The sequence below is a fragment of the Trichogramma pretiosum genome, unplaced genomic scaffold (assembly GCF_000599845.2).
Source record: "Trichogramma pretiosum strain Unisexual culture from Peru unplaced genomic scaffold, Tpre_2.0 scaffold59, whole genome shotgun sequence".
In the NCBI taxonomy this organism is placed as follows: domain Eukaryota; kingdom Metazoa; phylum Arthropoda; class Insecta; order Hymenoptera; family Trichogrammatidae; genus Trichogramma; species Trichogramma pretiosum.
Genome location: NW_019641668.1, coordinates 698690 through 711547, shown reverse-complemented (window position 1 = coordinate 711547; position 12858 = coordinate 698690). Strand labels below are relative to the sequence as shown.

At 36.8% G+C, this 12858-nt stretch overlaps 2 protein-coding genes across 3 annotated transcripts; one reads left to right on the top strand and one right to left on the bottom strand.

Moving 5' to 3' along the window:
* Nucleotides 1–15: 15 nt before the first annotated feature.
* On the bottom strand, nt 16–1908 carry LOC106651675 (oxygen-dependent coproporphyrinogen-III oxidase). Its single transcript, XM_014370303.2, has 3 exons — nt 1780–1908; nt 1020–1569; nt 16–952 (listed from the first exon to the last, which is right to left on the bottom strand). The coding sequence occupies exons 2-3, from the start codon at nt 1557–1559 to the stop codon at nt 338–340; spliced, it is 1155 nt and encodes a 384-aa protein (XP_014225789.1). The 5' UTR covers nt 1560–1569; nt 1780–1908; the 3' UTR covers nt 16–337.
* Nucleotides 1909–5424: 3516 nt separating this feature from the next.
* Nucleotides 5425–12582, top strand: LOC106651676 (telomere length regulation protein TEL2 homolog). 2 transcript variants are annotated; one of them, XM_014370305.2, is made up of 6 exons: nt 5425–6187; nt 7777–7856; nt 7937–8800; nt 8869–9297; nt 9369–9500; nt 9728–12582. In XM_014370305.2, exons 1-6 carry the CDS (start codon nt 6147–6149, stop codon nt 12466–12468), a joined length of 4287 nt encoding a protein of 1428 aa, XP_014225791.1. In that variant the 5' UTR covers nt 5425–6146; the 3' UTR covers nt 12469–12582. The 2 variants fall into 2 exon arrangements, with proteins under 2 accessions (XP_014225791.1, XP_014225790.1); XM_014370304.2 differs by having other exon boundaries at nt 9710–12582.
* The last annotated feature ends 276 nt before the right edge of the window (nt 12583–12858 follow it).

Sequence of the window (12858 nt, the reverse complement as noted above, 5' to 3'; positions counted from 1 at the left end):
AGAACCTCATTATATTTTATACTTTTTTTTATTCTTACGTTTTATAAAAATATTATTTATGATATATATATATACATTACCATTACCAAATTATTTGCATACACAGACAATACAAATTACAAGTCAACAATATAATATCCTTAACAATAGATGTTTGTACACCTTGATGATAAATCCTTCATATAAATGTATGATAACAAGTGTTATTTATCATCTTTAATCTGATATTTCAATAAATAATCAAAATTCATCTCTTATCAGTCTGTGATCACATAGAGTAAGCAATTCGTTTAATCTCATGGATAAACTCGTGATTCATTGAAAATCATAAATCAATTCATTTACCAATTCCCAGCCAATCCTTAGGATTTCTTAGGACTTTCATGAGCCTACCTTCATCTGATTCAGGCTCAGGCTCATGCATATACTCCCATCTGGCAGTTAACGGTAAAGACATAAGTATGCTTTCATATCTGGCACCAGGAGTATACAAGCCAAACTTTGTACCTCTATCATAAATTAAATTGAATTCAACATATCTGCCCCTTCTCAATAATTGCCACTGCCTCTCTTTATATCCATAACCATCATCTTTGTGTTTCTCTACCAAGGGAATATAGGAAGGAATAACAGCCTCAGCACAAGATTCAACAAAATTGAAAGCTTCTTGCTGCGAGGGTGTATCTAAGTCATCAAAGAATATCCCACCTACACCACGTCTTTCTCCTCTATGTGGAATATGAAAATAATCATCACACCACTTTTTAAAATTAGGATAATAACTAGGATCATGAGCATCACATGCTTTTTGTAAAGTTTTATGGAAATGCACAGCATCGTTTTCATTTAAGTAGTAAGGAGTTAAATCAGTGCCACCTCCAAACCACCACTGAATAGAACCATCCTTATTTTTTACTTCAAAATACCTGTAATTAAAATGAATCGTAGGAACCTGAAAAGAAAATTAATATTAAAAAATTGTAGATAACCATAGAAATATATAATTCTCTAATGATAACCATTGGATTTCTTGGATGAATTACAGCACTGACACCAGCTGCAAAAAATGGAAGTGAACCTTCATCCATTTTCTTGCCTCTGGCTCTCATTTGTTGCACAGCACTTGGTGGTAAGTTCCCAGTGACAACAGAAATATTTACTCCAGCTTTTTCAAAAACAGTACCATCCTGAAGTACACAAGTTATTCCACCACCTCCTTCTTTTCTTTCCCATCGATCAACTTTGAATTTTACATCATCGAAAGATTCCAATGATTTTACAAAATCAGCTTGTATTTTCATAATCATGAGTTCCATTTTAGTTTTCATATCCTTGCGATTTTTTTTTAAAAGATCAGGGTTCGTTATAGGTTCAGCCATGAAACTTTTGAAAGTTGAATCTGATTTAGCTGCGTGTACATTTGCAGGATAAGTGCTGTATACCACTACACTTGTGGTAAGAATTCCAGCTCCTATATATCTAAGTTTTTGAGTAGTTATTTTCACAGCTTCATAATTAACATACAATCTGCTCCAACTTTTCACAAGTTTAAAGACCATTTTGATTGTTCTGTAAAAAAAAGAGTAATATCAATTATATTTTAAAATGAATAAATATCAATAAAAAAAATGCCATGATAGTTATAGAGAAAAAATGCCAGCCTCAAAATTCTTTATTGGCACTTTGACCCCGAATTTCACAACCTTTGAACTTATTCACGAAACGGTTAATTTTTAAGTAGAGGTTTTTTAATTAGAAAAAAATCGTATGAATAGTTACATTTTACGGTCGAGCCGAGCTTTCGGTCTAAAATTCGCCGGAAAAGCTCGCGTCCCTCTGCACTGTTTGATCGACAATCAAAATTGGAAATACAAATTGGAAAATTGTCACACAGCTGACAGCGCTGCTCAGTGCACACTCACTGTCTTGTTTGTAACTGATCCATACGTCGTCTGCTAAATGCCACCGATACGAAACTCGTTACTTATCGATCTAAGGAGGCTGTAGCGAAAATGAAAAAAACTTTAGATCGAAGTGAAATTTTAAACAATTATAGTTTATGAAATTACAAGATTTTTAGTACAAAAAAATTTCAAGTTTCCATGCAAACTTGGGAAATAATAAAATTCAAAGTTTTGGCCATTGAACATTGAATCAAATGAGTAGCGGCAGTTTTTAGTGTACTGTGAGCTCAAATTCCTTTGGAAGTTAATGAAATTAATGTATGTTACAGGAAATTTCATTAGCTATCGAATGATATTATTATAAACGGGTGTTTCCAGACAAATAAAAAAGATATTAAAAGTGTGCGCTGCGTAACGCATATAGCCTTGCGTATATAGCGTTTTAATACAGAGCCACCTTGCATCGCGGAGACTGTAGCGACCTAAGGTGCACTTGGGTTGCGCTGCGCCGCAGTGCGTTGCTCAGAACACTGTAGACAGCAGCGTCTGCTACAGCTGTGCTCATATTTACATGCCAATTTACGTAGTGTGACTCGGTGTGGCTGCGGTAAAATTTTTCAAAAAATCATAACTTTTTTATTTGCCTGGAAACACACATTTATTGTATCATTCGAAAGCTAATGAAATTTCCTATAACTTGTATTCATTTCATTAACTTATAAAGTGATTTGAGCTCACAGTCAACGAAAAACTACCACTGTTAAATGGCCACAACTTTGAATCTCATTATTTCCCAAGTTTGCCTGGAAATCCCAAATTTTTTGTTTTTTTACCAAAAATCTTACAATTTCATAATCTATCACCGGTTAAAATTTTACTTCGATCTAAAGTTTATTTCATTTTTGCTACAGCTTCCTTAAATGACCAATCAAAAAAATTCGCTGCTCTCGCAATGGCGAGCTTTTGTAATATTCTGCAGAGTTGATTTGAGTTTTCGATTTTTAGTTTTATCGGGTTTTTATCGTGGTTTTTTCATTTCTCAGACATTATTAGGACAGCGTCTTATTTAATTGGTATAATAGGATAATTCTACACAAATCCTAAAAAGGCAATTATTTTAAGAGGAAGCTCTTTGGCCCCTACTACTTAAACCTGAATTATTAAGAAAGATTTTTTTTAATTAATATGATTTTCTCGTACCTTATACTTATAGGGGACCCCTATTTCGCTGTGTTTCCGTTTTTTCGTCATTACAGAATTAAAATTATATCGGTGTATGTATGTACGTATACATAGCTTGCGCTACTTGCATATCTTTGTATTCTGAGCATTGAGGCGGAGTTTAGAGTTGCGCTGCAGTCACCATTTACACGTAATTTTCATGGAAAAAAAAGGAAGCATCCGAAAAAAAATGCCAGCGTCGGCCGCTCGAGCTCAATTTTTTCGTATGGGAATTAAAACGAGAAAACACCACGTAACGTGTTTTTTACTCTGTAATATATAGATATTCTAAAAGGGGATAGATCGAAGTGTATGTAAAGCATCGGAATACATAACATCGCCGAGACGATCGAGTGCAGCTGCATTTTTACGAAAAAAAGGTAACATTTGGAACTTCCATTGCGTGTTCATTAGATTGCACATTATATATCTTAGAGTACTGGAGTCAGTACGACGTTACGATGTGATAGTGTAAAGAACAAAGACAGTTTGCAGCAAGTGATTATCGTAAAAAAAGTATTGAAAAATATCTTAAATTATAAGCTACTATGCATTGTGTGCGAATGCGCCAAACGATGTCTACAACGAACGACAAAAAAACACGGGAAAAGAGCTTACGAGAATTTCTCCATCAACTTCGTCGTTTACTCAAAAATTGGAATTACAAATTTTTAAATCTACGTGAATTTTTTCGAGAGGAAGAAGCTGTAGTCTTCTATTACATTCTGCATGTTTCAAGGGTCAAGAATGGTACAGTGATACATTCTTTACATGCCTATTTCGCATTGAGGTCGGACGCCGCCTCCAATTTGATAAATACGGAAGGCCAAATTTTGGCCAGAAATATCGAACGGAACATAATGATGAAGCGATTTTTTTTAAATTCAGATTAGCGTCTGGTCTGATGGTAAGGTCGTCGAACGTCTTGAGAAAAGCGGATACGAGCTGAATCGAAGCGACGCCTTGACGATCATGACGTTCTTCGCTTAGATTGTTCGAGAGAAAGAAGTTTGCGGGCCCTCTTCGATTGTTGGGTCTTATGAAGACAAAAAGTTCATAAACCACGCGGAAATGACAAAGATACATTCGAGCCTATCGCTCTTAGATCTGGTCCGAATGCGACCCGAAGAGGCGGAAAAACGAGTCACATTACCGGACTACTTTGAGCTGGCCTGGTCGAGAAAATTAATTGATCTTCCGAAAGGATCCATTGAACCCTGTATTGTGGGCTTGAGTGAGATAATGTTGAGAAGATTTTTCCAGTGCTGGGCTACGATATGTTTCATGGAGCTGCCGCGTTACCAGCTGCCACTTGAGTGTTGTAAAATCATTTTTATCACAGCGTGCGGGAAGTACGTAATTCCCGAGCAGTACTGTAATAACGATACTTCTCGAAATTACATACTTCCCGCAACTCGTGATAAAAAATAGTATACGTCACTCGTGCGCGTGGTGATTCTCGCCCTCGTCTCATTGTCACCCTCGCTGCGCTCGGGCGTCAAACTGAGACTCGTGCGAGAATCACCCACTTCGCGTACGAGTGACGTAATGTACTATATCGACGATTCATTCATGAACAAAGACTTATATCATATTTGCTTGGCCGCTGCAGTCCAAAACCCGCGATGACGATTAGCAAAGTGACAAGTAGCATAATTGCGATTTAGCCTTATTTAATGATGAATATTTTCTTTATCACGCAAATAAATAAATTTAAAAAATGATTTTTTGTTTCTTTTTATATTGATAAACAAAAAAATGTTCAATTGTGTTTTTGTTCTCTTGGCATCTCATCCAGAACAAAGTTTATACACATTAAAAATATAAATACCTACATACATCAAAAATATAAAAACATAAAAAATTATACTTCAATGCAATTGCAAAAGTTTAAATTATGGAAAAAAACACATTTCCCTGATTTGACTCGAATTTACGAGTCGAGCCCAACTCGAGAAAAACTTAAAAACAGCGAAACTTTGATTATGATTAAGTCTGTTTTTAGGACTATCGTTTATTCATAATAAATTAATAAGGATTCTCGTATGTGTGCATAGAACATGTGTGCAGTATAAACATAAGCACGAGCCATATACGTACACGTGTTGTACGAGCGAGGCATGTGTGCGTGTGACTCGCGGCATTTTTCGAGCACGACTATGCATACCATACGTAAACTGCAGGCACCTGTTTTATGAGTTCAAATTATAAGTAGGTTTCGGTGTATCGACAGTCGGCACGCACCTACAGACGTATTATAACTTTTGCAGTGAGCCGACGAGGCGCGAGACAATGACACGCAGGCGTAGTACCTTCTCGTGAACGAAACCTCGGAGCGTTCGGATTGTTCGAAGTCGAAAGTGGCAACGAGCGATTGCGAAAAGAGGAGGGCGATCGTATATTTTATCGCGCGCGCCAATACGGAAATCTTTGAGAACGCACTTATCAACGCACGTCGCAGCACGGGCACGCAGAGTCGAGACTCGAAAGTCTCTATAGCCGCAGTTATCCAGGAACATGGCTACCGCGAATCAGCACTGATGACGTTCCGTGTTTTGCTATCTACCTATCGTCGCTCGAGTCTCTGCTCATACCTGTATATAGCATTCGCGCTTGCTCCGAGCTGCTGATACCTTATATACATATGTGTCAGTCTTATATGTATGCACGCAACGTAAATATACGCGCGCGAGGTGTGCGACGGCCTGAACGAGTGTGTCGACAAGTGTTATTTAGCTGTCCCATCGAACAGCCAGTATAGAGTCTCGCTGCTGCGCTGCTGCTGCTTCGCGTAAGCCTGGCAAATTTGCCGTATGCGCGTGTGTCACACTAACGCTGCCGAGCCACAATACATTAAATATCGTGCATAAGTGCCCCGCTGCCCCGGAGAAAGAACCGACACCACGCAACATCTGGCTGGAGTTTTGAAACTTTCCTCTTCGTTTCATCGCGAATCCTTTCTTTTCGCCCGCAAATTGTAGTATTTCGCGCGATTCATTTTTTCCAAAACCTCTACTCAACATGATGAACATGTGGAAAGTGCGTGAATTGATGGATAAGGCGTAAGTAAAATTACGTTTGCACTGGTGCAAATACAATATTTATCATTTATGTCTTCATTCCGCGTCCTGTTAATTTCGTATAAGCAACGTTCACGATGGCTCGTAATTAAATGAACCTTGACTCGTGACTAGGATTTTTGCAATTATCTCTTTTCTAGATTTTAACGAATAATTTCATATCACTTGAACACAATCAGAAAATTTCAAGGTTTTTACATGTAGACTCGGTAACTTTGTTACATAGCGCTGCTACTTCGTTTCGCACGTTATTTTATTCGAGGTTTTCTTCTATAATGCAACTGATTTCATGATGGCATTTATTTACCTGAGTGTGCTTATCAGGTTACCTAAAACAGAATGTTTATTTGCAACTTACTACATTCAATTCAAGATACCATACAATGTAAACTTATTTCAATTTTTTAAATATCACCACAGCAATCTTAAAATTTTAACTTTAAAAATTATTTCTCATACTATTGACGCAGATGCTCACAATAATACAGGCTTGAATAATCTATTTATAGTCCTTTGATCAATTAAAGCAGTGATTATCATTATTACCTACATCAATATGAACCAATAAAACAAATATTCATCCTTTTATGTGTGTACTTGTTACACTTCTAATAAATACAGTCTTTGATTCCATTATTTAATAACACCAATGCTGTCAATAAAAAAATTTTGATCACTTGTCAAGTGCGTTAATCGTATTAGTCTCTGTTACTGCAATAATTGAACTTAATTCTATAGCTATTAAAGAAATAAAACATTTTTTTATTGATAATAATGTGTCATGGCCATCAGTTTAAGTCATCATAATCAATCATGAGATTTTTAAAAGCAAGTAAAATTGTAATTTTGAAAAATAATAAAATATATTAAACTGTTGAAATAGTTGAACATGTTATGAAACTTTATATGATTCAATAAATTTGTTTAGATATTTCTTTTGAAAATAGTTTAAATGGGATATTTTTGTATGCAACATGAATGTTTCCAAAATGTATTTTTTCAAATTTGTGCTCGCTGTTGTAGATAAGATTCAGCAAATCTTTATCTAAACCAAGGTGGTAATTTTTAATTTTTTTTTATTATTACATAAAATATATTCAACATTTAATTCTCAAGTTCTCTACAATAAATAATTCTCATATATTTTCATAGAATAAATTAATATAATAAATTTTAATTTTTCAACAAGTTGAACTTGCGTTTTCACATTATAAATACTAAATCGAGTAAACACGTTCACAAGTGGATTCGGCCGCGCACGATCGCTTTGTAAACGTTTTTTTATCTTATCAATATCTTTCGTCACTCGATAAAAAGTTTAATCTTGCTTAAAACATGGGTACGTTGAAGCTCAAATTTACCTGAAAATATTCAAATTCTAAGGAGAGAAAATAGCTACTTACTTATACCTAGTACAAGCAAGATTTATGCAATTCCAATCTATTCTTCAAATAAGGAAATGTATACTTCGCGTATAAGCAGTTATTCCTTCAAGGGTGAAAGGAGAAAAAAGAACCGTTCGGCATAAAGCAACACGTGACTGGAATAAAATATATTATTGTTATTTCCAGGACGAACGTCGTAATGAACTACACCGACACTGAAGCCAAAGTGCGCGAAGCAACCAATGACGATGCATGGGGCCCAACTGGTAAGCTCACAAAAGTCTAATCCTACTGATTTTCATTTAAACATTATCAATCACTTAACGAGTTATTGAAATGTTTACAGGTGGTATGATGCAGGAGCTTGCCCAGGCTACGTTCACATACGAGCAATTTCCGGAAGTCATGTCGATGCTTTGGAAACGTATGCTCCAAGAAAACAAAAGAAATTGGCGTCGCACCTACAAGTCACTTCTATTGCTGAACTACCTCGTGAGAAATGGTTCGGAACGAGTAGTCACGTCATCTCGCGAACATATCTATGACTTGCGTTCCCTAGAAAATTACACTTACGTCGATGAGTTTGGCAAAGATCAGGGCATCAACATCCGGCACAAAGTACGCGAGCTCATTGATTTTATTCAAGATGACGATAAATTACGCGAGGAACGCAAAAAAGCCAAGAAAAACAAGGATAAGTACATCGGTATGTCGAGTGAGGCCATGGGTATGAGGATGGGTGTCGGCGCGGCTGATCGCTGGATGGACAATCCCAAATGGAGTGGAAACTCGACCACGACCGGCAGTAGAGGCAGCGAGGGATATACCGACTGGGATAAAGATCGCCGAAAAGGAAGTCGAGGATTCGAGGATGGAAGCAATAGTGACGTCGAAATCGACGAATCCGATAGGCGCGGAATGTCGAACACGAGGTCTGTCGCGAATGCGCTCGACCGCCGCGAATATAAGGACGAGAATGCCGAACGTTTGCCAAAAGTCAGCTCAGTCGTATCACAACAGCCCAATGCTACGAGCATTGTGTCACCTACGAGAGCACCGAGAGTAATCAAGAAAGTGGATCTCGGCGCTGCAGCCAACTACGGTCGAGAACAGAATTTTATGCAGGAGCCGACGAAACCGCCAGTAGCGACACAAAAAAACAGAAATGATATTCTCAATGATATATTCGATTCGCAAAATGACAATAATGGTAAGAATATCTTCTAAGCTGGAGCTCGATATGACAAACATTTGACTGATCGAAGTTTATATTTTCAGGTGCTGTGGTGAAAGGTGACGACGACGACGACTTTAATCCAAGAGCTGCGGACAATTACGTTCCACTTGCGTCTGCAGCGCCTGTGATAGCTCAACCGACCGTCGGCGAATTTGGTGATTTTGCTTCAGCTTTTGATGCTACAACAACGACGGCAACCGCAACGACGACAACGAATAAATCGACGACAGACGAATTTGCTGATTTCACCTCAGCCTTTGACAATGGTCTTACAATCTCGCAGCATCAGACAGTTCAACAGCCGCAGATGTCTTTGCTTAACTCCTCAATGCCAAACATTGCAAGCAGTAACGCGCTGGACAATCTCATGAGTGCAACGCCAATGAGTGCACAAATCAACACTGGTTTCGGTGGAAATGACTTGTTGAATTCTCAGCCACAGATTGTCAATAATAGCAATAATAATTCCAGTTAGTATCATTTTTAATTTTTCTTCAATTGTTTATTTTGTGGGTGTACCATTAATATCGACTTTTTTTAGCTCTATCGAATACCGATCTTTTGTCGGACTTGACAGATTTTAACGCCCCGATGGTGCCTTCTTTGGGTCAAAATAATCTGAATAATGCTAACTTGATGAATACAAATCCATTGAATGCTCTTAATACTACAGGTGAGAAAATTAATTTGTTTTATTTTTCCCAATGGTGTCAGCTTTTGAAACTGCGTTATAAATATTATTTCAAATACTGATTCATTGCTAGCCTCGTAGTCTCGCAAGAACATAGGAAAATTTCACTCTATTCTTTTCTTTGCTGAATTGTGTTTTTTGCGTGTATACAAAATTCGTACATGGCCGACTACGATAGCCTATACTTATAGCTCATTTTGGCATTCAAGCGGAAAAACGCATGGGCGAGCAACTAATAGAAGTCTTACGAGCAGTGGGTTCATCCAAAAGCCAAAGCAAATTGAAAAAAATCAACGAGTATATCCTTGAATACGTTAAGTATCTACCAGGAACGTTGACACCTCAAAAATTCGTCGGTGAAGATTCTGACTACAACCTGGATGACGTCTTGTACAGTGAAGTTTTGAAGAATTTAATGAACACATTTGATGATAACTGGCCTGTGTCAAATGATCAATTGGATAAAATAGTAAAACATTTAATTGTTATTGATGGAGCCGATAATCGAATTCTTAATGAAATAATGTTGTGCCACCACGAAGCATTAAAGGAAGCTATGAATCTGAATGTCATTAAGTGTCATGCGTTACTTATGGAAGAACTTTTCAAAAGTGATGCTCTATATTCTGCTATTGTAAAATCGAGTCGGAAAATTGAAGAGGTAAATTTGGATTATCACTGTAATGATGAAATCTGGCAATCACTCTTTCAAGAAATATCTTCTGTACCTAGTCGGATTGCTAATAAAATGGAACGTGATTTTCTTCTCACTTTCAGGTCTGACAATTTTACAGATATTCTTTCGTTTCACGTTCTCAGAGCAATCCACTTTCTGTATGAAATTGATAAAGCTTACAAAATTGAAATTAATACTAGTGTAATTTCAAAATTTCTTGACAAAATGCTTTTTAGCATTAGATCTAATTGGACAACACTTGTGGATGTTCTCATAGAATGGTGTATTTCGGATATTAGTATGAAGAGCTTGATACAAAATATTCTCCAAGATATCAGTACTCAGAGCATTGATACAATAGCTGTTCTGTTTTTAGAGCACGATAAATTTAATTCTTCAATTTTATCTCCCTTAATTAATAGCCCTGATTGGCGTTACATTTTTATGAAGAAACTTCCATTTATGTCTTACTTTAGTAAAGATGTAATTGCCAAAAATCTCATTTCTTGCATTTACCAAAGTCAAACTAATGAGGACAAAATTCTTTTGGATCTTGCTACGGAGCTTCTTGAAATTTGGAGCGATAAAAGTGTAATGCATCATACGATCTTTGAACAACATCTTTACATTACTAAACTGATTGTTCTCTCTATGAAATCTATAAAGGGTAGTCTCAGACTACCTGAAAAAGATAGAATACTACAATTAATAATGTCTGGTGTTTCCACGCATTTATCCGCAATGGATCAAGATTTGAGAGTTGTTGGGATGATTACTGGCGAATTAATTACAAATTTGTTAATGGAGGACAAGTGCAAAGATGTACCAACGTTAAAATTTGAATATGATGGTCTGAAAGAGAGTGCCAGCAATATAGCGGAAGTACTAAAAACTCTTTTTAACGAAAAAGAAAGAAAAAATATTTCTATCATATCACAACAAAGTTTATTAATTGGCGATCTGGAATTTCCTAATCCAGCGAATAAGAAAGTTTATGACTTGGGTGTAAAATGCAAGATTCTTAAAGAAATTTCTGGTCTTGAAACTGTCACTGGTGAAACAGTTGACGTGTGCCCTAACGTTAGTTATACTGCTCGCAGCGTTGTAAAAAAACCAACAATCCACCAAGAAAGCAACGATGAGGAATTGGATAGTGACGATGACTTAGTACCTTATGATATGTCAAACGATGTTAAAATCACGGAGAAGCACAGACCAGTCTATCTGCGTGATTTACGAGATAATCTTGTAAATGTTGATTCACGCAATCAAGAACAAGAAGCCGACATATTCGAGGAGACACTAAAAGCCAGTGAGAATCTTATATTGGCTCAACTACCACGTGATGATCAAACATTCGCCGTAGAATTACTCGATATATATCTCAATCTTACGCAACGCAGTCAAGTGGACGATTTTGAAGTCCTCATTTTCCGGTCCTGTGTAGCCATTGTCATGTGCCATCCAAAAGAGACGGCAAATTTCCTTTGTCGAGAATTCCACACTGAAATATCGAGATATTCTGTTCAACAGCGCATTTTAATATTAAACATCTTGAGCGAATCGGCTCAGCGACTGTCTAAAATTCCAGTTCATGAGAATACATCGGAACCAAAGAGAAGAAAAGTCCAACCTAATAAAACCGTGAGTTTGATTATCAATACCGATAAATCGCGCAAGTACGAGACACTCTATGACGACGATTTCGACGACCCAGCTCATGATACAAATCCTGGCCTAGATTGGAAAGAGATCGTTGAAGAGAGGCTCCATAACAAGACCAGACATTTTGCTCATAAATCGAAGCCGCCCGTAACAACCATCAATCAATTCTCAAAGTTCGTAGATTCGTTCTTTTTTCCTCTAATTTATGGATTTTGCGACAGAAATAGTTTTGTTTACACTTTGCCGCATAACTTCCGTGATTTCGAAGATTTACTCTTAACTAAATACTTGGAAACATTGGCTACTATAATGTCAGCTGCCCAGAACTGTCCTAGTGCACCAAAAGTCGCCAAAGAATTGCTCGAAATTTGTTGGATGCTCAAATATCACGAACAAGCTCGAGTCAGATTTGCCGTAATCAAGTGCATTGCTTCGGTACTCGTTAGTGTACCCGAATTCATAATCAAGCAAGAACTCGCGCTGAATTTGGAAGACTTAAGGTCGTGGTTATTAGATGTTACTTCTGTCAACATGTTCAGAGCAGATACTGATGCCGACTGCCAGAATCTCGCCAGACAAGTTTTATACCTCATGAATTCTTTGATGTAATACTTTCCATTGTTAAAAATGCCATTTCGAACAAATGAACTATGTATTAGTATGATCATACAAACTTGAATTTTTGTTATTAAGTAAATAAATCGTTTTTTTTAATTTTTTAAATCAACGCAAAAAACACAATTCTTTTTATCGATTGTATATACATTTTAATTTATTTTATTACTATTTTACGCATTCCCTTTTATTTAAAATTAATTAATTTAAAAATTAGGTTTACTTACGCCAATGAATGCAACAACTAATAACAAACAGCAGCATCAATCGGCTATACAAGTCGGTTCCACGTGGAAAGGTGCAGGTCTTAATATCGATCTCGATAATATAATGAGCAGCAAAAAACAAGCTGGATCCGCTCCAACAATGAACCAGCTAGCCAGT

Excerpts from the sequence above, each read along its gene's own strand:
- LOC106651676 (XM_014370304.2), top strand. The coding sequence starts at position 6,147 with ATGATGAACATGTGGAAAGTGCGTGAATTGATGGATAAGGC. Across the intron at positions 6,188-7,776 it reads CGTGAATTGATGGATAAGGC|GACGAACGTCGTAATGAACT; the intron begins GTAAGTAAAATT and ends TGTTATTTCCAG. Across the intron at positions 8,801-8,868 it reads TTCGCAAAATGACAATAATG|GTGCTGTGGTGAAAGGTGAC; the intron begins GTAAGAATATCT and ends TTATATTTTCAG.
- LOC106651675 (XM_014370303.2), bottom strand. The coding sequence starts at position 1,559 with ATGGTCTTTAAACTTGTGAAAAGTTGGAGCAGATTGTATGTTAATTAT. Across the intron at positions 953-1,019 it reads TTCATCCAAGAAATCCAATG|GTTCCTACGATTCATTTTAA; the intron begins GTTATCATTAGA and ends TTTTCTTTTCAG.